A 25,490-nucleotide genomic window follows, 5' to 3' on the forward strand; every position below is an offset into this window, starting at 1 on the left:
AACACTGTAAATGGATTCAAATAAAGATACTTTATAGTGGTGAATGAAAATATTTTTTTACTTTATAAAAAGTACAATATTCAAATTATAATGTGAAATATTTGACAAAATGAATACAATACAACTAACACAAAACTTGATTATAAACAACATTTTTAGTTTCACCTCCAGGAGCAAGAACATATACATTATTGGGTGAACACACCCTTCCCACGTGTGCAGGTGGGCCGCGAGACCCCCAGAACATATCACCCCAGGTAGTGATGGATCTGCATACCAAGTTTCGTTCAAATCGGTCCCACAGCTTTTTACATTTTTTCCATTGATTTGAATGGGTGAAATCTGATTTTCTGTTTGTAGCTCCGCCCACGTGTGCAGGTGGGCCGCGAGACCCCAAGAACATATCACCCCCGGTAGTGAGGGATCTGCATACCAATTTTCGTTCAAATCGGTCCCACAGCTTTTTACATTTTTTCCATTGACTTGAATGGGTGAAATCTGATTTTCTGTTTGTAGCTCCGCCCACGTGTGCAGGTGGGCCGCGAGACCCCAAGAACATATCACCCCAGGTAGTGAGGGATCTGCATACCAAGTTTCGTTCAAATCGGTCCCACAGCTTATTACATTTTTTCCATTGACATGAATGGGTGAAATCTGATTTTCTGCTTGTAGCTCGGCCAACGTGTGCAGGTGGGCCGGAAGACCCCCAGAACATATCACCCCAGGTAGTGAGGGATCTGCATACCAAGTTTCGTTCAAATTGATCAAGCCGTTTTTGAATTACTGTGAGAATGGCATCTTTTTACATTTTTTCCATTGACATGAATGGGTGAAATGTGATTTTCTGTTTGTAGCTCCGCCCACATGTTCAGGTGGGCCGCGAGACCCCCAGAACATATCACCCCAGGTAGTGAGGGATCTGCATACCAAGTTTCGTTCAAATCGGTCAAGCCGTTTTTGAATTACTGTGAGAATGGCAGCTTTTTACATTTTTTCCATTGACATGAATGGGTGAAATCTGATTTTCTGTTTGTAGCTCCGCCCACGTGTGCAGGTGGGCCGCGAGACCCCCAGAACATAACAACCCAGGTAGTGAGGGATCAGCATACCAAGTTTAGTTCAAATCGGTCCCACAGCTTTTTACATTTTTCCCATTGACTTGAATGGGTGAAATCTGAAGTTATGTTTGTAGCTCCGCCCACGTGTGCAGTTGTGCCGCGAGACCCCCAGAACATATCATCCCGGGTAGTGAGGGATCCGCATACCAAGTTTCGTTCAAATCGGGCAAGCCGGTTTTGCGGAGGCAGTTTTTACATTTTTTCCATTGACATGAATGGGTGAAATCTGATTTTCTGTTTGTAGCTCCGCCCAGGTGTGCAGGTTGGCCGCGATACCCCCAGAACATATCACCCCAGGTAGTGAGGGATCTGCATACCAAGTTTTGTTCAAATCGGGCAAGCCGTTTTTGCGTTGGCAGCTGTTTTACATTTTTTCCATTGACATAAATGGGTGAAATCTGATTTTATGTTTGTAGCTCCGCCCACATGTGCAGGTGGGCCGTGAGACCCCCAGAACATATCACCCCAGGTAGTGAGGGATCCGCATACCAAGTTTCGTTCAAATCGGGCAAGCCGGTTTTGCGGAGGCAGTTTTTACATTTTTTCCATTGACATGAATGGGTGAAATATGATTTTCTGTTTGTAGCTCCGCCCAGGTGTGCAGGTTGGCCGCGATACCCCCAGAACATATCATCCCGGGTAGTGAGGGATCTGCATACCAAGTTTCGTTCAAATCGGTCAAGCCGTTTTTGCGTGATCGCGGCACATACATACATACATCCGATTTTATATATATAGATTTAGCTGCAATAGTAAACCTAACATTTGATGTGAATATAGGTAGGACGATTGATTTGATATGAACATATGCAAATAAGAAGGACGATCAATGTGCCAGTAACATAAGTAGGATAATTGATTATGCTGGTCTTAATAACTCTGTATTGTAACACTGCTACAGAAGCCCCTGTAACTCTGTATAGAACCCATGTATTGTAAACACCTTGCAGAAGCTCTTTGTAGTAACAGTACTAGAGAGCTGCACGGGAACGGGGACGACTGGAATCCTGCGGGGATCCTGTGGGGACGCCCCCTAGGGTCGCGGGGATCCCGTGGGGATGCCCCCTAGGGTCATGGGGTTCCTGTGGGGTTGGATACACTTGAGCCTTCTGTTACGCTATATATGCTAAATGATTTATTCCTGTAAGCTGTTATTGATTGACTAAATAAATATATACTTATTGAAACCAGTATATAGCGTTCGAGGTCTCATTACCGAGGTAGGCCAGGACAGCTGCCTACATCACTTATAAGGGAGTTCTAGTGAGATGTTTTTATGGCACCCTTTTTATGAAGTTCGCAGCAGTGCCCTGTAAGGTGCCCCACTACTGTGTTGCCATGTCTGGGTGTCCAGTCCATCACTTTGCTGGCCCCTCCCACATCCAAAAGGTCTTGTTCTGGGTGTTTTTGACTTGGACAAATTTTTGGACGAGAATGGGGTATAAAGATAGATGATTTAGTGGTCTGGACGTATAATTAGACAGTTTTTGAAAAATAAATATTTTGGACGTATTTTTCGTGAATGGACTTTAGGCACTGCCGACTTTGGGCAACTAGCGATTTAGGCCCAAAACGGACTTGGACATATCTTTTGATTATGGATCTCCACGTTCTCAAACTTCTCCCAAACACCTCATTTTGTTTCCAAAGTGCAAGGGATGGAGTCCTCTGACTCTAATGCTCCTATATCTTTCCTTGTTTGCAAAGGATGCTTAGTAGAAGAGCATCCTTGTGACACATGCTGCGTTGAGTGAAACAAGGAGGTGGGAATGGCACACAGCTTTTGAGCCTGTTAGGGGAACAAAAATTTCCCCAGGAGCCCCAGAACAGTGGCACAACATGCTGAACTGGCGCAGAGGATCTGCAGCCTATTACTCTGTCTTATCTATATGTTCTACTTCATTTATACCCTATACTATCTGTTAAAATTATTTATTATGTATTGTATGGATGTTGTAAGTAGCGTACTATGCCATACTATGTGCTATTATTTGAATATTATACCTATAATTGTTCTTTGCCTATTCTTGTTATAAACCACCTTGGATGAATTTCTTCAAAAGGCAGTAAATAAAGTCTAATAATAAATAATATTAGAAAATTAGAAGGGTAACTGGTTTTCCATGTGGCTATTCCACTCACAGTGGAAAAATTGTGAGGTAAACTGTTAAAAGGAGAATATGTTTGATGAGGCAAATATTTTCTCTATATACAGTGGTATCTCGGTTTACGAGTGCACCGGTTTGCGAGTGTTTTGCAAGACGAGCAAAACATTTGCAAAATTGGTGCCTCGCAAACTGAGCTTGCCTCGATATACGAGCGCCTTCCCCCGCGATCCGGCACCCCCACCCACCCAAACACTTCGCTTACCCTCCATCTGGCACCCGGCACCAATACCAACGCACAGGACATGCCGGTGCCGGTGCCTGAAGATCTGCAGTCCTTTTTGCTGGGCCTTGAGCATCTGCGCATGCTCAAGGCCTTCAAGAATCTCGGAGAAACTGCATTGGTGCCGGTGCAGGGTGCCAGATGGAGGATAAGCGAAGTGTTCGGGTGGGTGGGGGGTGCTGGATCGCGGCATGGGGGGTGCCGGATCGCGTGGGGGATGCTGGATCGTGGCGGGGGAGATTCCAGATCATGCTGGGGGGCCTTCTTGAGCAGGGGGGGGAGCAATGCCGGTTCTCGGGGGGATAGAGCAGTGCTGCTGGTCTCAGGGGGAGAACGAATCAAGCGAATTTCCCTTACTTTCTATGGGGAAACTCACTTTGATATACGAGCAATTTGGTTTACGAGCATGCTTCTGGAACGAATTATGCTCATAAACCAAGGTTCCACTGTATTTTGTTATTAATAGAATGTTCCTCAATGAAACAAAGATTTGGCTAGCTCAAGCCAAACTTAAGATATTTGACTAGCTCAAGCCAAATTTAAGATGGTCTGTATGTAATAATGTACCTTTCACTGGGGAGTTTATCCAGTGTCATCACGCTCACTAGAATCAGATTCTGACTTGGCATTTCAGAGACACCAGGTTTATGCAACCTATAAAATATACATATGTGAGATATATATTTTTAGCTTGATATCTGTGTATAACCAAGGGTTAGGAATGTAATATTATCTCTTTCTTTAAATCCTATCCTGTTGGGATGGATTAGAAGGAAGACGTGTGAATTTAAGACAATTAAAAAAATGTAGAATACTTTTTTTAAATATAAACTTGATGCACCTAAAATAAGCTAGTAGACAGTAAGATTTATATCATCAGATTTATTTTAAATATCCCTTTTATGAAATTATTTGCTTAGAAATTCTGTTCTCCATACAGTAATTGGTTAATTTGAAACATGCCAAGAAATTACTAGCAGTATCCAGTATCACAAAGTATGCATTTAATGAGCTCTCATGTTCCATAGCTTTCTCAGCAGGTCAGGCAATGTAATAACATCCTTGCATTAATCAGCAGCTAAGATTTATATCTGTACCTATGTACGTAAATAAACAACATCAGGTTTTATGTTGATATCTTGGTTTGGTTAGCTGCACTAAAATCTAAATATTTTTCTGATGAATCCATGATTTATTCTGTTAGAATTGGTTAGAACAAGCGATAGCGTGATTCTTGTTGGCTGAGTAGTCATTTACTGGAGGTACTGTAAATGTGTTAATATGTTTCCATAGCCCAGGGACTCATAAAAAATGGAATGATTAGTCCCCCCAGAAAGTAGTGAAAATGGTAAGGGGGTCAGAAAAGGAAAATTTACTCCCCAGTCCGAAAAGAGATGGGTTGGATTTATTGAACTGGTACAGCTTCATATTAAACTGACAGTACAGTTATTTGATTGCTGAGTTAAAAAAGAAAACCCTACTATTGTTGAGGAAAATGAATACATACATAAACAAACAGACATACGTGCATATATAATTCTTCTGGAATTCAAATAAAAATATTAAATTTTTAAAAACTTTGCATGTTTGATGTATAAGTGAGATTTGGTCCATTTGAAAGGAATATATCTGGGGGAAAACATGGGACCTTGTTCAATAAAGAATGTGCCCAATAGTCAAAGTGATTGATCCAGTTAAATCATTTGGGCTTGCCTATTTGCTCATATGCCATGGCGCTTTAACTGGATAGTGCCACTGAATATCAGCACTAACTGTCCCTAAATAACATAGTAACATAGTAGATGAAGGCAGTTAAAGACCATCCAGTCTGCCCAACCTGATTCAATTTAAATTTTTTTAATTTTTTCTTCTTAGCTATTTCTGGGCAAGAATCCAAAGCTCTACCCAGTACTGTGCTTGGGTTCCAACTGCCGAAATCTCCGTTAAAACTTACTCCATCCTATCTAAACCCTCTCAGCCATTTTTGCCATCTCCAGCCCATCCTCCTCCAAACGGCCATATACAGACACAAACCATGCAAGTCTGCCCAGTACTGGCCTTAGTTCAATATTTAATATTATTTTCTGATTCTAGATCCTCTGTGTTCATCCCATGCTTCTTTGAACTCAGTCACCGTTTTCCTCTCCACCACCTCTCTCGGAAGCGCATTCCAGGCATCCACCACCCTCTCCGTAAAGTAGAATTTCCTAACATTGCTCTTGAATCTACCACCCCTCAACCTCAAATTATGTCCTCTAGTTTTACCATTTTCCTTTCTCTGGAAAATATTTTGTTCTACGTTAATACCCTTCAAGTATTTGAACATCTGAATCATATCTCCCCTGTCCCTCCTTTCCTCTAGGGTATACATATTCAGGGCTTCCAGTCTCTCCTCATACGTCTTCCGGCGCAAGCCTCCTATCATTTTCGTCACCCTCTTTTGGACCGCTTCAAGTCTTCTTACATCCTTCGCTAGATACGGTCTCTAAAACTGAACATAATACTCTAAGTGGGGCCTTACCAATGACCTGTACAGGGGCATCAACACCTTCTTCCTTCTACTGGCTACGCCTCTCTTCATACAGCCCAGCATCCTTCTGGCAGCAGTCACTGCCTTGTCACACTGTTTTTTTGCCTTTAGATCTTCAGACACTATCACCCCAAGGTCCCTCTCCCTGTCCGTGCATATCAGCTTCTCACCTCCCAGCATATACGGTTCCTTCTGATTATTAATCCCCAAATGCATTACTCTGCATTTCTTTGCATTGAATTTTAGTTGCCAGGCATTAGACCATTCCTCTAACTTTTGCAGAACCTTTTTCATATTTTCCACTCCCTCTTCGGTGTCTACTCTGTTACAAATCTTGGTATCATCTGCAAAAAGGCACACTTTTCCTTCTAACCCTTCAGCAATAATAATAATAATAATAATAACTTTATTTTTCTATACCGCCGTAGTCAGGTGACTTCTAGGCGGTTTACATTGTAAGAAGGCTGGACATTCAGCGAATAACAAAAGGACTCAATACAATACAGTAGGTCAACATACAATACAATACAATGAGTCTGTATACAATACAGTACCGTACAATACTACTAGTTTAAATACAGTACAATATAATAAGTCTGAATACTATAAGTCTAAGTACAATACAGTACCTGAGATTAAATACAGTACCATACAATAATTCTCAATATGATGCAATATGATGCAATCGTGTAGAAGGGGAAAGTTACATATAGATTGGGATCCATGGGTCATGAGTATCTGAGTATATCTTTAGAATTTCCATTTGAATTGGAGTTCTATGGGTAGCGAATAACTGAATATATGAGGAGCATCTTGAGAGAAGAAGAAAGACGTTTACAGGGAGGGGAGTCCTAGTGAAGGGAGGGGACAGATTTATTCAGTGAATTTTGCGAATAGGGCGGTTTTGATCGATTTGCGGAATGCATTGTAAGACAGATTGGGTTTGTTTATGTAGTTTATGTCACTCACAAACATATTGAACAGGATCGGCCCCAGCACCGAACCCTGAGGGACTCCACAATTCACCTTTCCTTCCTCTGAGCGACTTCCATTAACCACCACCCTCTGACGTCAGTCCAACAGCCAGTTTCTAACCCAATTCACCACTTTGGGTCCTAACTTCAGCCCTTCAAGTTTGTTCAACAGCCTCCTATGAGGAACCGTATCAAAGGCTTTGCTGAAATCTAAGTAAATTACATTTAGCATATGTCCTCGATCCAGCTCTCTGGTTACCCAATCAAAAAATTCAGTCAGGTTCGTTTGGCATGATTTATAAAGCCATGTTGCCTCGGATCCTATAACCCATTAGATTCAAGGAAGTACATTATCCTTTCTTTCAGCAACACTTCCATTATTTTTCCAACAACCGAAGTGAGGCTCACCGGCCTATAGTTTCCTGTTTCATCCCTGTGACCACTTTTGTGAATAGGGACCACATCCGCTCTCCTCCAATCCCCAGGAACCACTCCCATCTCCAGAGATTTGTTGAACAAGTCTTTAATAGGACTCGCCAGAACCTCTCTGATCTCCTTTAATATCCTGGGATGGATCCTGTCTGGTCCCATCGCTTTGTCCACCTTCAGTTTTTCAAGTTGCTCATAAACACTCTCCTCCGTGAACTACTCCATTTTCTCATGTAACTTTGCCAGACAATCTTGGTCCTTCTCCAGGATTTTCTTCTGTGAACACAGAACAGAAGTATTTGTTTAGCACATTTGCTTTTTCCTCATCACTCTCCTCATATCGGTTCCCAGCATCTTTTAGTTTAGCAATTCCATTTTTCATCTTCCTCCTTTCACTAATATATCAGAAAAAAAATTTGTCTCCCTTTTTTATATTTTTAGCCATTGTTCTTCTGCCTGTGCTTTCGCCAGACATAACTTTCTCTTGGCTTCTTTCAGTTTCACCCTGTAGTCCTTTTTGCACTCCTCTTCTTGTTTTTTTTTATATTTCACAAACGCCAACTCTTTCGCCTTTATTTTCTCCGCCACTAGTTTGGAGAACCATATCGGCTTTCTTTTTCTCGTGTTTTTATTTATTTTCGTCACATAAAAGTCCGTAGCCATTTTTATCGCTCCTTTCAGCTTAGACCACTGTCTTTCCACTTCTCTTATGTCCTAACAGCTCTTTCTTCAGGTACTCTCCCATTGCATTAAAGTCCGTATGTTTGAAATCTAGGACTTTAAGTATCGTGCTCTCCACTTTAGCCGTTATATCAAACCAAACTGTTTGATGATCGCTACTTCCCAGGTGAGCACCCACTCGAACATTAGAGATTCTCTCTCCATTTGTGAGGACCAGATCCAATATCGCTTTTTCCCTCGTGGGTTCCATCACGATTTGTCTGAGCAGAGCCTCTTGAAAGGCATCCATAATCTCCCTACTTCTTTCCGATTCTGCAGATCGAACATTCCAGTCCACATCCGGCAGGTTTGAAATCTCCCAACAGCAGCACCTCCTCTTTCCTTCCAAACTTTTGGATATCCACAATCAGAAATTGTTAGGTTAGTGCCAGGGCAAAGCTTGGCTAGAACCTGTGGTTACTGGTGATGTTCAGACTGATGATCAGTGAAGTAAGTGGCTAAATTTAGGACAGCAAAAAGGTTACTTGGTCACCAGTTTGAAGATTGACTACTGCTTGGTTAACTTCCAGGTAGCAACCTAAAGTATTCCTGGTAACAAAATAACATAGTAAATGAAAGGCAGATAAAGATCTGAATGGTCCATCCAGTCTGCCCAACCATACATGCTCCCTAAATTAATTTAAATGGCCCTTTTGCTTAGATATTTCTGGGCCAGAAACCCAGAGCCCTGCCCGGTAGTGTGCTTAGGTTCTATCTATTGGAGTCTTCATCAAAGCCCACTCCAGCCCATCTTAATTATTGAAGCCATTAAAGCCCTTCCTCAACTGAATGTCCATATAAGGGACACAGACTGTGCAATCCTGCCCAGTACTGGCCTTAGTTCCTTCAATGTATACCCATTATTTTCTGATTAGAAATCCTCTTGTGTTCATCCCACTCTTGTTTGAACTCTGTCATCGTTTTCTTCTCCACCAGGTCACGAAGCAGACCTCGGCGGGTGCAATGTCCTTTCTTTTTTTTCCTTTTTCAGCGGCAGCAGAGGGCAGGTGGAGGAAGCCAGAGGAGGAAGGCAGAGCAGGCAGGAGGAACTGGGGTCACGGCGAGAGGTAGCTCCGCCCACCCCCACCGCGTCACAGGTCGCGTCGGCGCCCGGGCTTCCCTTTAAGAAGAAGGGAAGCCAGGGCACGAAGCAGACCTCGGCGGGTGCAGTGTCCTTTCTTTTTTTTCCTTTTTCAGCGGCAGCAGAGGGCAGGAGGAGGAAGCCACGAGGAGGAAGCCAGGGGAGGAAGGCAGAGCAGGCAGGAGGAACCGGGATCGCGGCGAGAGGTAGCTCCGCCCACCCCATTGCGTCACAGGTTGCGTCGGCGCCCGGGCTTCCCTTTAAGAAGAAGGGAAGCCAGGGCAAGAAGCAGACCTCGGCGGGTGCAGTGTCCTTTCTTTTTTTTCCTTTTTCAGCGGCAGCAGAGGGCAGGAGGAAGAAGCCACGAGGAGGAAGCCAGGGGAGGAAGGCAGAGCAGGCAGGAGGAACCGGGGTTGCGGCGAGAGGTAGCTCCGCCCACCCCCACCGCGTCACAGGTCGTGTCGGCGCCCGGGCTCCCCTTTAAGAAGAAGGGAAGCCAGGGCACGAAGCAAACCTCGGCGGGTGCAGTGTCCTTTCTTTTTTTTCCTTTTTCAGCGGCAGCAGAGGGCAGGAGGAGGAAGCCACGAGGAGGAAGCCAGGGGAGGAAGGCAGAGCAGGCAGGAGGAACCGGGGTCGCGGCGAGAGGTAGCTCCGCCCACCCCCACCGCGTCACAGGTCGCGTCGGTGCCCAGACTCCCCTTTAAGAAGAATGGAGCCAACGGCGCCCAGCTGTTCGGCGCACGGCGAAGACGAGCGGCAAAGGCGCTCGCCTTAGCGAGAGCGCCTTTGCGAAGGAGCTTTGAGAAGGAGCCCAGGCAGTCCAGCAGCAAATCTAACTTCTAAAAAACTTAAAAAAAAACCCAAAAACAAAAAAAAATAAATAAATAAAATAAAAATTTTCTTCTCTTCTCATTCTTTTCTCTCTCTCTACTTTTTCAGCTAGCTGCACGCCAGGCGCCACTCCCAATCAACGAGGAGCAAGGACAAAGAAATGGAGGCTACAGGAACCCAGGGGAGCTACCCAGTATTCTGCATCGAATGTCATATGTATGACTGCCTCCCCTCCGGGAGGCAGGCGTACATATGCAGTCGATGTCAGGAACTGGATAGCCTGAAGAAGGAGGTCGGGAGACTGCAGGTTCGAGTACAGGAACTGGAGGGACTGTGCACTATGGAGGAACAGTGCTGGACAACCGAGGACACCGCCAGAGAGGACAACATCACAAAACAAGTTAGAGAGCTCGAGAAATTCATCGAAGAGGCCTGCAGGATGGTGGAGGCACAGGACCACCAACACCTCAGAGAAGAACCAACAGTTGGACGACCTAACCCACCAGACACCATAGGAGTAGGACCTTGCGGAGAATCTGGACAGGCAGGTGAGGAGAAGACCCAATAGAACCCAGAGGAAGGACTGGAGGACTGCGCCACTGACACAGACCTGAGACCAGAGAGACAGCTGAGGAAGGGGAGATCTGCTATCGTAGTGGGAGACTCAATCCTGAGAGGAGTGGACAGTCACATAGCTGGAGGAAGAGAGGACCGACTAGTGACATGTCTCCTGGGGGCCAGAATGAAGGACATCATCGACAGAATCGAGAGGATCCTGGAAGGGGCTGAGACGGAGGAGACAGCTGTAGAAATCCATGTAGGAACCAACGACGTCAGCAGGAGAAACTACAACAGGACTGCGCTAACTGATCAGTTCAGGATCCTGGGGAGGAGACTGAAACTGAGGGCAAGGAAGATAGCCTTCTCGGAGATCCTGCCATTACCGAGAGCGGACACAAGGAGGCAGAGTGAACTACAAGCAATAAATGGTTGGCTCAGGAGATGGTGCGAAGAGGAGGGTTTCCTTTTTATTCGGAACTGGACAACTTTCTTGGGAAAGAATAAGCTCTACAGGAGAGACGGACTGCATCTGAGCACGACTGGGACAAGGATGCTGGCACGCAACGTCCAGAGCGTCATAGATTTGGCTTTAAACTGAGGAAGAGGGGAAAGCCGACAGTCGAACTGACACATCGGACAAAAGTATCAAATAAAGATACTGAGCAAGGACATTGTAAAAGAGGGCTCGGAACTGAATGGGAATTTTTTGAAGAAGGACCAAAGGATACAATAAAGGGGGCCAAGGACACTGGGCAAGGAGATTGTAAAAAAGGGATCAGGACTGAGTGGGAATTTTTGGGAAAAGGACCTAAGGACGCAATGCAGAGCACCAGGGCCAAGGATGTTGAACCAAAAATGGGGAAACGGGCTGAGGACAAAACAGACACCCCACAGGAGGAGGATGTCCGGGATGAGGCTTGGGGACTGGCAACCCATGAGGGGGTCGCCAGGAGTGCCAAACCACAAGGAAAACCAGCAAGAAAGGCGAACAACCAGGACTTACACTGCCTATACACTAATGCTAGGAGCCTAAGGGCTAAAATGGGAGAGCTGGAAGTCTTAGCCAGCAAAAAGGGCCTAGACATATTTGGAGTCACAGAAACATGGTGGACCGATGAGAATGAATGGGATGTGGCTTTGCCAGGGTTCAAACTCTACAGGAGAGATAGGCCACACAAAAAGGGTGGAGGAATAGCGCTATATATAAAGGATTCCATACCTTCAACCAGAATGGAAACAGCAGTAAGGGCGGATGACTTGGAATCACTATGGGTTAAGCTATCCGGAGGTTCTGGAGCAGACATAAAATTAGGTCTGTACTATCGCCCACCTGGACAAACGGAAGAAACCGACCAGGATCTGGAGACTGAAATGAGGCAAGTATGCAAAAGCGGAAGTGTGGTGGTGATGGGGGACTTCAACTACCCGGGAATAGACTGGAGTATCAGGCACTCAAACTGCATGAGGGAGACCGCATTCCTGGAGGTCACAAGGGACTGTTTTATGGAACAGCTGGTCACAGAACCAACACGGGGGGATGCAACTCTTGACCTAATCTTCAACGGACTAGGGGGACCCGCCAAGGAGGTGGCGGTACTAGCCCCACTAGGAAACAGCGACCACAACACGATCCAGTACAGGCTAGAAATTGGATCTACAAAGGTGACTAGAACTACAACGACAGCACTCAACTTCAAAAAAGGGAATTATGATGCCATGAGGAAAATGGTGGGAAAGAAACTCAACAACACCGCAAGGAAGATGGAGTCTGTAGAAAAAGCCTGGACCCTACTTAAGGACACGGTGCACGAAGCACAGACCCTGTGCGTCCCCAAGTTCAGGAAAGGGTGCAAGAAGAATAGAACTAAAAACCTAGTGTGGATAACAAATGCAGTGAAAAAGGCGATAAATGACAAGAAGGCATCTTTCAAAAAATGGAAAAAGGATCGATCAGAGGACAACCAAAAGGAACATAAAAAACACCAAAAGGAGTGTCACCGAGTGGTTAGGAAAGCAAAAAGAGAATATGAAGAGAGACTGGCGGGGGAAGCAACAAACTTCTAATCATTCTTCAGGTACGTCAAGGGGAAGCAACCGGCAAGAGAGGAAGTGGGACCCTTGGATGATGGAGACAGAAAGGGAGTGGTAAAAGAGGAAAAAGAGATAGCTGACAGGTTAAACGAGTTCTTCACGTCAGTCTTCACGAGAGAGGACACAACCAACATTCCGGAACCCGAGGAGATCGTAAAAGGAGATCAGGATGAAAATCTGGTCCAACTGGAGGTGAGCAAAGTGGATGTCCTTAGACAGATAGACAGGCTAAAGAGCGACAAATCGCCAGGTCCGGACGGCATTCACCCAAGGGTACTCAAGGAACTAAGGAACGAAATAGCTGAGCCACTTCGACAAATATGCAACCTATCCTTAAAAACTGGAGAGATTCCGGAAGACTGGAAAATAGCAAATGTCACGCCCATCTTCAAGAAAGGCTCAAGGGGAGACCCAGGAAACTACAGGCCGGTGAGCTTGACCTCGGTCCCGGGAAAGATGATGGAAGTGCTGATTAAAGACTGCATCTGGGAACACATCGAAAACACTGGGCAACTAAAGCCGAGCCAGCATGGCTTCTGCAAGGGCAGGTCATGCCTCACTAACTTATTATACTTCTTTGAGGGGGTAAGCAGCCAGGTGGATAAAGGGGAATCTATAGACATCATTTACCTTGACTTCCAAAAAGCCTTTGACAAGGTACCACATGAAAGACTGCTAAGGAAGCTATGGAACCACGGGGAGCAAGGGGAGGTCCACCGATGTATCAAAAACTGGCTGGCGGACAGGAAACAGAGGGTTGGAATAAAAGGCCATTACTCAAACTGGCAATGGGTCACGAGCGGAGTTCCGCAGGGGTCGGTGCTGGGACCGCTCCTGTTCAATATATTTATCAACGACCTGGAGGCGGGAACAAAATGTGAGGTTATTAAATTTGCGGATGACACTAAACTATACAGCAGGGTCAAAACCATGGAGGACTGCAAAAACCTCCAAAAAGATCTGACAACGCTGGAATAGTGGGCTGAAAAGTGGCAAATGAGCTTCAACATAGGAAAATGCAAGGTCATGCATGTAGGGAAAAAGAACCCGATGTTCACTTACAAAATGGGGGGGATCACCGCTAGGGGTGAGTAACCTTGAAAGAGAACTGGGAGTGATGGTAGACACATCATTGAAAGTGTCAGCACAGTGCGCCACAGCCTCAAGGAAGGCGAACAGAATGTTGGGCATCATTAAGAAGGATATCACAACCAGGACGAAGGAAGTAATCCTGCCACTGTATCGTGCAATGGTGCGCCCGCACCTGGAGTACTGTGTCCAGTACTGGTTGCCGTACCTCAAGAAGGACATGGCGGTACATGAGAGAGTCCAGAGAAGAGCAACTAAGCTAATAAAGGGTATGGAAGACCTCTCATATACTGACAGCCTGAAGAAGTTGGGGCTTTTCTCCCTGGAAAAGCGGAGACTTAGAGGAGACATGATAGAAACCTTCAAGATCATGAAGGGCATAGAAAGAGTGGACATGGACAGATTTTTCAAATTACGGGGAACCACAAGCACAAGGGGGCACTCGGAGAAACTGAAAGGGAAAAGGTTTAGAACAAACGCCAGGAAGTTCTTTTTCACTCAGAGGGTGGTGGATACATGGAACGCGCTACCGGAGGATGTGATAAGCAGAAGCACACTACAGGGCTTCAAAGAGGGTCTGGACAGGTACCTGGAGGACAAAGGGATTGAGGGGTACAGATAAGAGTAGAGGTAGGTAATAGGGATAGAATTAGAGGATCAGAGGCAGTTACAAAATTAGTCATGGACACTGTTCAGGCAATTAGGCCTGATGGGCCGCCGCGGGAGCAGACCGCTGGGCAGGATGGACCTCTGGTCTGACTCAGCGGAGGCAACTTCTTATGTTCTTATGTTCTTATCACCTCCCTCGGGAGCGCATTCCACACATCAACAACCCCCTCCGTAAAGAAGAATTTCCTAACATTACTCTTGAGTCTACCACCCCTGAACCTCAAAAAAAGAAGCTCTGACAAGGTCCTCGCTCCCCCCTCCCCCTCTAGTTCCCCCCAGACCTACCTTTGTTAGCCCTGGTGGTCTAGGGTAGTGCTGCCCGATTTAGGGGAAAAGATTTTGATTCGATTTGATGTATTGAATTAATTTTTCAATTCAATTCACTTTTCCCACCCAATCAAGCTTTTTTTCAAATGTCCTGGTTGGTTTATTTTGAAGCCTCTTCACCCACCTCACCCCCCCTTTGCCCTCTCAAACTCCACGCAGGTGCTGTCTTAACACCAGCTCTGGCAGGATACACATTTCAAATCTGACATATTGTAATCACAAAATGGAAAATAAAAATTTTTTTCTACCTTTTGTTGTCTGGTCATTTTATTATTCAAATCATGTTGGTCCCAGCATCTGGCTTCTGTTTGTCTTCTGTTATTTCGCTTGCAAGGGTCTCCTGCCCATTTTACATTTTATTCCATCTCTGTACCTTCCCTTCCACTGCCATATCCAACATTTCTGTTTCTTTCCCACTGTTTACCATTTTTCTCTCACCTTGCCTTGTGCCCTGGGTCAATCCTCTATTACCATTTTTCTCTCACTTTGCCTTGTGCCCTGGGTCAATCCTCTATATTCCCCTCCATGCAACAGTTTTCCATTCCTCCCCTCTATTATCATGTGCAACATTTCTTTCTCTCTCCCCATGCATCATCTCTCCCTGTCCTGCACCTTGTGTCCAACATTTCTCTCGCTCTCTCTTCTCCATGCATGTTTCCCTTCCCTCCACCATTTGCACAATTTCTCCCTCTCGCCCCTTTCTACCTCTGTTGTATCTCTTTCTCCTCCACCCCATGTCCAACAATTCTTCCTCTCTCCTCTCCCCCCGTGTGCAACCACTTTCCATCCCTCCTATCCCCCTGTGCAGCAGCTTTCCTCCCTCTTATCCCCCTGTGCAGCAGCTTTCCTCCTTCCCACCCATTCCCCTGAGCTGCAGCTTTTCATCCCTCCTATTCCCCTATGCAGCACCTCCCGACCGACCTCCCCCCCTCTTCAGGCCTACTAAAGTAGCAGCAACAATGACTGACTGGCAGAGGCAGTGCAGGGCTTCCCTCTGCCATGTCATCAGTGAGACAGCAGAGGGAAGGTCCCAGCAGGAAGGCCAGGAGCAACCTGTTCGGAGTGCTGCTTCTGCTGGGCAGCCACCGCTGTTTGCTTTAGGCATGTCTAATTCTGGACTGTAGGGAGCATGAGGTAACACCTCCCAGCCGTATTTGTGTAGTTTTTCAATGACGAGTGGGGAGCTCCATCTTCCCCAGACCAAAAAAATTTTGACGAGCTCAATCAAAAGTCAAACAAATGATGATTTTTGCTTATGATCGTCGCAGACAAAGTTTGGTGTGGAAGAAGTGTCACAGCAGTGTATTATCGTGATTTTTTGCAAAAAATGCACAGGTCAGTTGCTCTTGGCCGAGCCAATCATTCTTCAGGACAACGCTTACCTGCACATAGGGAATGTCATTGAAAAACTATATAACTAATAAAGTGAATTTGAATAATAAACAATATTAATCAATCATTAAAAATGATTTTAAGAGTGCTCAGTGTGATATCTTATTCATAACCAACAGGTTAATGGAATAAAGATGTATGATCATTGCATCATCGCACTCACCTCCCTACCAGCCCTATATATCTTGCAAAAAATGAACTGTTCTAACAAGTTTATGATAAACGATGTATAAAGATGAGTACTTAGCTGAATTCACAAGATGTTAATAAGTCCATCGCTCATGAGTGAGATTGCTCAAACAGAGACATCTTTGAAGGCTGATCGTTGATGAAAACTAGTGAGTGCAATGGATTATTCCAAGTTGTTACTTCATATTGATACCGCTGGTTAGGAAATAATGTCAAAATAAAGTGAGTCTCCACTACAACCACAAAAATGAAAAATATATGTGTGACTAAAATGTCTTAATCTAAAAATTGAAATGAAATGTCCAATAACTCCTCATTTCCTCAACACCGATCGTGTTTCGCTACGGATAGCGTCATCAGGAGGAAAAAACTAAACATAAAAGAAAACATGGTAAAGAATATATTATAGTTGTCAAATGTCATAAAAGTATTTAGAAAATGTATTTAGAAAAAACTAATGATAAATTACCTTCGGGCTTCCAAAAATCGTTAACATTAGTATTCAACATATCATCAAGAATGTTAACTTCTTCAGAAATTTCACTGTTGCAGATGGGTTTGTCATTTGTTCCATTCACCTATTATGATTCTTATGACACTCTAGCTTGGTTACACAAATTTTTCAGATCATTGAAATTGAAATTATTTTTTGGCCAAACTAATACACCATCTCAAGATGAACCTTCCTTTACTGACTCTCATCACGTTCCATCAACATGGGTGCCACCGGGTCCCGTAGACAATATGATTGGTGCTTTTGAAAAACTGGTATTGAAAGATATGGCTGCAATGGAGTCAAATAATTATAAACAACATCATAATTTGACACGAGCACAAAGAACTGCTCTAAAGATATTGACTCAGGATAGGTCTATAAAAATTTTACGTGCTGACAAAGGGGGAGGAGTTGTAGTTATGGACACGGAAGCATATCATATAGAAGCTAGACGTCAACTCTCAGATTCTACAGTTTATCAACGGGTGGAGAATGATATAACTAAAGATCTTCAACAAATTATATATACTACTTTATGTCAAGCTAATACCGATGGCATTATATCATCTAAAGAATTTAAATATCTATATTGTAAGAATCCTTCTGTTCCGATGATAAAGTTTCTCCCGAAAATACACAAATCATTTCATAATCCACCGGGGAGACCCATAGTATCCTGTTGTGGTTCTTTATTAGAACCTTTATCACAATACATTGATTTTTATTTACAGCCATTTATGTTATCTATTCGATCTTATATTAGAGATTCTATGGACTTATTAGTGCAAATTCAAAATTTGGATTTTTCTTCTATCAATATAGAGGATACGGATGATACAGAGGATTTGATATTGGTCACACTGGATATAACCTCTCTATATACTAGTATACCACAACAAACAGCCCTACAGATTATTGAATACTATCTGTCACAATCACCACAAGTAGGGAACAAACTCAATCTACTAATGTTCATGGCTCGATTAGTGATAAATAATAATTATTTTATATATGAGGATCAACACTTTATACAACGTAAAGGTGTTGCTATGGGAGCAACAGTAGCTCCAGCCGTAGCATGTTTATTCATGGCCCAATTTGAAGACAAATATATATATAATTCAATATTCTTTTCCAAGATTTTATTTTGGAAGAGATTTATTGATGATATTATTTTTATTTGGAAAGGCACCATGGAGGAAGTGGAATTATTTGTGAACCAGCTTAATGAATGTGACTGTAACATCAAGTTCACTGCTAATATGGACAAATCTAAAATTAATTTTTTAGATATTCAAATATCTCTTACAGCTGGTCAGTTCCATTCGACTATTTACAGAAAAGACACCGATAGAAATTCTATTCTTCACTATAGGAGTTTTCATTCTAAAAAACTTAAAAATAGTATACCAAACAGTCAATTCCTCAGATTGAAACGGTTATGTTCCTCACCTATTGAATACCATCAGCAAGCAAGAGTAATGAGTCAACGGTTTCGTGCTAGAGGGTATCCGGAACAATGCATTAAAGTTGCACATAAAAGGGCCAAGAATGCCAATCGTGATTGGCTTTTGCTACCAAGTAACAAGTCTGATCAAAGTAATTCAAGAATAACTTGTGTACTGCCATTCTCTAGTAAGACACATCATATACAAAAAATTATATATAAACATTGGAATATACTTAGCTTCCATTCAGTGTTTTCAGAGATGCCGATGTTTGCACATAAAAGAAGTAAGAATTTAGGTGAATTTTTCAACATGAATCCTATTCAACAAGATCTGATTGGACCAATGGGTCATACAAGCTGTGGGAGTTGCAAATATTGTAGCCACTCTTTGACAATTAATCAAATCAAGATACCCAATACTAACAAAATCTATTATTTGAGGGATCATTCGGATTGTAACACCTCCCAGGTAATATATGGGATTTTTTGTCCATGCAATAAAGTTTATATAGGTCAAACTAAAAGACCTATTAAATTAAGAATAGCGGAACATCTGAGTAGTATCAGAACTAACAAATTAGAAGCTCCATTAACAGAACATTGGCTTTCTGCTGGCCATTCTTTAAATGAACTCAAATTCAGTGTAATCAGACAATTTAAGTTTAATAGGCAGGGTGATATCTCTCACATTCTCTTATATCATGAACAACGGCTGATTTATACTTGGAACACAGTAGTTCCGAATGGTCTCAACAGAGAAATAGAATGGACCATTAGGTAATAATTAGTCCGTAAGTTTCATTAATACGATATACATCATGTGATCTTTTGACGGCCTTTTTATGGCGCCACGTTTGAACGTCAAACGTAGGTTCGGCTCACTGGCTGAAAAATCCCAGACGGTGTGTTCCCTCTCTTTGGAAGCCCGAAGGTAATTTATCATTAGTTTTTTCTAAATACATTTTCTAAATACTTTTATGACATTTGACAACTATAATATATTCTTTACCATGTTTTCTTTTATGTTTAGTTTTTTCCTCCTGATGACGCTATCCGTAGCGAAACACGATCGGTGTTGAGGAAATGAGGAGTTATTGGACATTTCATTTCAATTTTTAGATTAAGACATTTTAGTCACACATATATTTTTCATTTTTGTGGTTGTAGTGGAGACTCACTTTATTTTGACATTATTTCCTAACCAGCGGTATCAATATGAAGTAACAACTTGGAATAATCCATTGCACTCACTAGTTTTCATCAACGATCAGCCTTCAAAGATGTCTCTGTTTGAGCAATCTCACTCATGAGCGATGGACTTATTAACATCTTGTGAATTCAGCTAAGTACTCATCTTTATACATCGTTTATCATAAACTTGTTAGAACAGTTCATTTTTTGCAAGATATATAGGGCTGGTAGGGAGGTGAGTGCGATGATGCAATGATCATACATCTTTATTCCATTAACCTGTTGGTTATGAATAAGATATCACACTGAGCACTCTTAAAATCATTTTTAATGATTGATTAATATTGTTTATTATTCAAATTCACTTTATTAGTTATATTGTTTAAATTGTGAATTAAGTTTATAGATTTTTCTCCAATTTATTTAGATATTGAAAAACTATACAAATACGGCAGGGAGGTGTTACCTCATGCTCCCTACAGTCCAAACATGAGACCACCAGACTATGACCTTTTTCCAATGATGCGTGGACATCATTTGGCATCTCTGGAAGAACTTTCTTCCGCTGGTAGCCGAGCCATTCAGCAACTGAACTAAAATGGTGTCTTGAATGGAATAATGAAGCTTCCCGGACGTTGGGACTCAGTCATTGCAAAGCAGGGAGACTATATTGAAGGATTATAAAGAAATACTTAAAAAAAAAAATAAATTTAAATTTAAAAAAATTATGTGCATTATTTATGAAATGACCCTCGTAGAAAGACGGTATATCAAGTCCCATCCCCTTTTCCCTTTCATTTCCTTTCTCTATTTTAATTTGCTTAAATTGCAAAAATAGTTAAATCTTTCATTGCACAATCAGCAGATAACAATGGGGCCTATTTACTAAGCTGCATTAGCTGTTAATGCAGCACTTAATGCTAGCAATTAATATGTAGTGTATTAGCATTTAACACTGTATTTTCCATGTTTATGATTAATGTAGAATGGGGTAAAGAATAAGTGGCAGATAACCCAATACATTTAATGACACATGAATAGGTGTAGCCAGCCGTATCACATTATCTGAAATTTGGTTAATGCGTGACAAAGAATTTTTCTCCACATAATCTGAGTGACAAAAGATTGAGAATGCCCCAGCAGTAGTAAAACTTTACAATTCCAGTGCAATAGGGCAGACATTCTAGACAAGTGGGTAGTATCCCAATGGCCACCATTTCCAGTGGGATCCGTGGGTCCATTTTGTTAGCCTATATTCTGGCCGGGATTCAGTCTCCCATCTTCATTAAGGTGCATTCGTCTAGGCCTGTAGCTTCTTCGTGGACTGATGGGCTGAAGTTAGTGTGGTCTCCCTTGAGAGAATCTGCATGGCAGCAATATGGTCCTCTTTGCACATGTTTGCCAATTGTTACACAGTGGATATGGCGGCGAGACAGGACTCTGCCTTCAGGTCCTCAGTTTTCTAGATTGGCGAAGTCACCCCGCCCTGGCATTTAGGGACTGCTTTGGTATGTCCTAATTGTCTAGAATATCTCTCCTATTGTACTGGAAAAATAGATTATCTACTTACCCTGGTAAGCTCTTTTCCAGTAGATAGGGGAGACATTCTAGACTCCTGCCTTGTCCTTCCTGTGTCTGCCTACTGCCCATTTATGCTTCTCCAAGTTCTTGGATGTTAGTCAATACTCTGTCTATATGTCATTGTTTTATGCAAGGGTCGTTTCTGAGCTTCATTTATGCATTTGTTGTTTTCATGTTTGTTCATGAGCAGAACACTTGTTTATGGTCTTCATTGCCATGGGTGTCTCTACTTCACATTTGTAAGATGGCTCTCGGTGCTTAGGTACTAACTGTAGGTGGAGCTAGAGAGCACACTAAAGTAGAGCAGAGTCACAGAGAGAAAATCTGGATTGGATTCCTTCTGCTGGTGGCATGTGGCCATTGGGATACTACCCACTTGTCTAAAAAGTCTCCCCTATCTACTGGAAAAGAGCTTACCAGGGTAAGTACATAATCACTTTTACTGTACATTAGTTATTGTACATCTGCATTAACGGTGGAATCTTGCCTCACATTAACCCTTTGGCATTATTGCTCAGAAGCAACATGTGTTTCCTATAGCTCTGTATCTCCAAATACCTGTTACTTGACACTGTTGCTCTCGTAAAGCAGCCATTTTGCCATCTGCCAATTAAAGGGTTAATAAATATGGATCGCATAACACAATGTATTTGTTCATTCAGTTAGAAAAAAACAGCATTTTTGTTATTGGCCAAAAGCATCAACCCCCTTCTTTCTATTTCATGCTTAGAACTTCATTAGTGGTTTTGTGACACTTTTCCTGAGTTCAGCAGATCAAATCAAAGATCTAAAGTTATTCATAAATGCAAATAAAATAATTACTTGCTTACAATTTCTGGTCCAATTCTGTTCTTTATTTAACAAAAAAAAAATCATCAACAACAACAAAATTTCAGACCTTTGATTATTCCCTATTAAGCTCTAGAAAGGTGTTGCAGAAAACAACACTGGCATTCTAAGTTTGAAGAGCCTGACAAAAATGTATTAGACATTGGCAGTTGTTGTAGATAGATTAAAAAAAAATATAGGAAGAACAGAGTTGCAGTTGTGTTTGAGCTCTATTTAATTTACTGATTATTTTGGCATTTTTATTATCAGCATATACCGTATTTTCACGCAAATAACACGCACCCGTATAAAACGCGCACACGTGTATAGCGCGCAGAAATCACGATGATAAGCACAAAAACTTTGGTATAACGCGCTCACGATTATACCGCGCATGCTGCCCGACTCTCCGTTCACCCCCCTGACTTCCGTGCACTGCCCCGCCTCTCCGTGCGCTGTCCCGACTCTCCGTTCACCCCCCCTGACTTCCGTGCACTGCCCCGCCTCTCCGTGCGCTGTCCCGACTCTCCGTTCACCCCCCCTGACTTCCATGCACTGCCCTGACTTTCCGTGCGCTGTCCCGACTCTCCGTTCACCCCCCCTGACTTCCGTGCACTGCCCCGCCTCTCCGTGCGCTGTCCCGACTCTCCGTTCACCCCCCCCTGACTTCCATGCACTGCCCTGACTTTCCGTGCGCTGTCCCGACTCTCCGTTCACCCCCCCTGACTTCCGTGCACTGCCCTGACTTTCCGTGCGCTGTCCCGACTCTCCGTTCACCCCCCTGACTTCCGTGCACTGCCCCGCCTCTCCGTGCGCTGTCCCGACTCTCTGTTCACCCCCCCCCCCCACGTCCGATTCATCCCCCCCCCGGCAGGACCATTCGCACCCCCACCCCGAAGGACCGCCGACTCCCCGACAATATCGGGCCAGGAGGGAGCCCAAACCCTCCTGGCCACGGCGACCCCCTACCCCCACCCCGCACTACATTACGGGCAGGAGGGATCCCAGGCCCTCCTGCCCTCGACGCAAACCCCCCTCCCCCCCAACGACCGCCCCCCCCAAGAACCTCCGACCGCTCCCCCAGCCGACCCGCGACCCCCCCTGGCGACCCCCACGACCCCCCCACCCCCCTTCCCCGTACCTTTGGTAGTTGGGCCAGAAGGGAGCCCAAACCCTCCTGGCCACGGCGACCCCCTAACCCCACCCCGCACTACATTACGGGCAGGAGGGATCCCAGGCCCTCCTGCCCTCGACGCAAACCCCCCTCCCCCCCAACGACCGCCCCCCCAAGAACCTCCGACCGCTCCCCCAGCCGACCCGCGACCCCCCTGGCGACCCCCACGACCCCCCCACCCCCCTTCCCCGTACCTTTGGTAGTTGGCCGGACAGACGGGAGCCAAACCCGCCTGTCCGGCAGGCAGCCAACGAAGGAATGAGGCCGGATTGGCCCATCCATCCTAAAGCTCCGCCTACTGGTGGGGCCTAAGGCGCGTGGGCCAATCAGAATAGGCCCTGGAGCCTTAGGTCCCACCTGGGGGCGCGGCCTGAGGCACATGGGCCCAACCCGACCATGTGCCTCAGGCCGCGCCCCCAGGTGGGACCTAAGGCTCCAGGGCCTATTCTGATTGGCCCACGCGCCTTAGGCCCCACCAGTAGGCGGAGCTTTAGGACGGATGGGCCAATCCGGCCTCATTCCTTCGTTGGCTGCCTGCCGGACAGGCGGGTTTGGCTCCCGTCTGTCCGGCCAACTTCCAAAGGTACGGGGAAGGGGGGTGGGGGGGTCGTGGGGGTCGGCCAGGGGGGTCGCGGGTCGGCTGGGGGGCGGGCGGGGGGTCGGGGGGGGGGCGGTCGTTGGGGGGGGAGGGGGGTTTGCGTCGAGGGCAGGAGGGCCTGGGATCCCTCCTGCCCGTAATGTAGTGCGGGGTGGGGTTAGGGGGTCGCCGTGGCCAGGAGGGTTTGGGCTCCCTTCTGGCCCGATATTGTCGGGAAGTCGTCGGTCCTTCGGGGTGGGGGTGCGAGTGGTCCTGCCGGGGGGGGGGGATGTATCGGACGTCGGGGAGTCGGCCGGGCAAGAGGGCTTGGGCTCCCTCTTGCTCCGATCATGGATGCGGGTGCGGGTGGGAGCGCGTGCGAGTGGTCGTTCGGGGTGGGGGTGCGAGTGGTCCTGCTGGGGGGGGTGAATCGGGCGTCGGGCGGGGTGGGAACTATGTTTGAAAACTTTCGTATACCGCGCTCACGCATATAACGCGCGAGGGGTATGCGCGGTAGGTAAAAACGCGTTTAACGCGCGCGTTATATGCGTGAAAATACGGTAAACAGGTCTGGTCATTTATTGCAACTGTTCTGTTTGAATAAGTGCATTTAGTTTGTGATTAATGATCGGAAGCAAACTCTTCTGTGTTTTTTGGCAACTCCTACCCTGGTTATGAACTGGTGTTTCCTTGGATATATGGTGATGTTTGAGTAACCCCAAGTCTAGTATATGTTCATACAATACCTGTAAATGGAAACCTACTGAACTTTAGTGGTAGATATAACTGACCCTTACATTTTAGTAATTTTTGTATTGGACTTCTAGGCTGAAGTTACTGAAGCAAACATAAAGATGTGGGTGATTGCAGATATCAATAATGAAGTATTTTTTGTTCTTCATCTAGGAGAGTTGATCTTGCAACTTAAAATGATAGTTGTATCATGTGACTCCTTAGTAGCTCCTATAAAGTCCACATTTAGTGGAATGGCTGCATTTGTCTTTGGATAATCCTGTATGCATACGTGTGAGCTGACACGGGTGATACATCTGGTAAATTGAGAAGAATCCCCGTGCTCATATGTGAAATCCACACTGTAGCACAAGCAGTGTCAAACGCAGCAGTTGCTTGTATTTTTTTTTTATGAACAAATACTTTGGATGTTCTTTCTGTTGCACATCTTGCAGGTGATACAGTAATTTAGCTGTGCAGAGAAATCTAGCTGAGAATTTCAAAGGTATGCTTGAACCAAAGTGAAGAAAAAGATTTTGGTTTATATTCATGAGTTAGGATATAAGAGTGAAAGGAAGTATGAGCAGCTTCTGACAAAATGCTGTTTCTCGCAAATAGTGTGCAGATCTGAAATGCTCTGAATTTACACAAATTCAGATCATGGTTTGTGGAATTTCACACATTCAAAGGCAGTTGCATAAATGTTTAGGAGCAAATAATGCTGCAGATAACTTGAGTTCAACAAATCTAAATTTAATATTAAGGTTTTGACTCTGTGCCATCATATTTCAGGCTGTTATTTGGCAGAAGACCAGGGTGTCGGATCACAAGATGGCTCTGCTGTCAGTCCTGGGAACTGCCGTAATGAGCAGCATGGTACCTTTCCAACATCAGTGTGAAGATTCTGAGGTTAGTTTGAATCATCTCATCCCCTCCCCCCCCCCAAAAAAAAAGCAATATCTCTGTAAAACACATTGAACAATTTCAGTAATGAAGACTGCATCCCCAGGCTTAAAAAACAAAGCACTGCAGATAGTTTATGTTGCTTAGATTGCAGAATTCATTGTGTATG

General features: G+C 44.5%; 1 protein-coding gene across 2 annotated transcripts in view; it reads left to right on the forward strand.

The window, feature by feature from the left end:
* Positions 1-25,490, forward strand: part of PMS1 (PMS1 homolog 1, mismatch repair system component) — a 131,234-nt gene that overhangs the window by 34,375 nt on the left and 71,369 nt on the right. For both annotated transcript variants that reach the window (XM_033946607.1, XM_033946608.1), the window contains exon 6: positions 25,211-25,327. In XM_033946607.1, the coding sequence (XP_033802498.1) occupies positions 25,211-25,327 (117 nt within the window). The remainder of the gene's footprint in view (positions 1-25,210; positions 25,328-25,490) is intronic.

This window comes from Geotrypetes seraphini, chromosome 5 (assembly GCF_902459505.1).
Source record: "Geotrypetes seraphini chromosome 5, aGeoSer1.1, whole genome shotgun sequence".
NCBI lineage: Eukaryota > Metazoa > Chordata > Amphibia > Gymnophiona > Dermophiidae > Geotrypetes > Geotrypetes seraphini.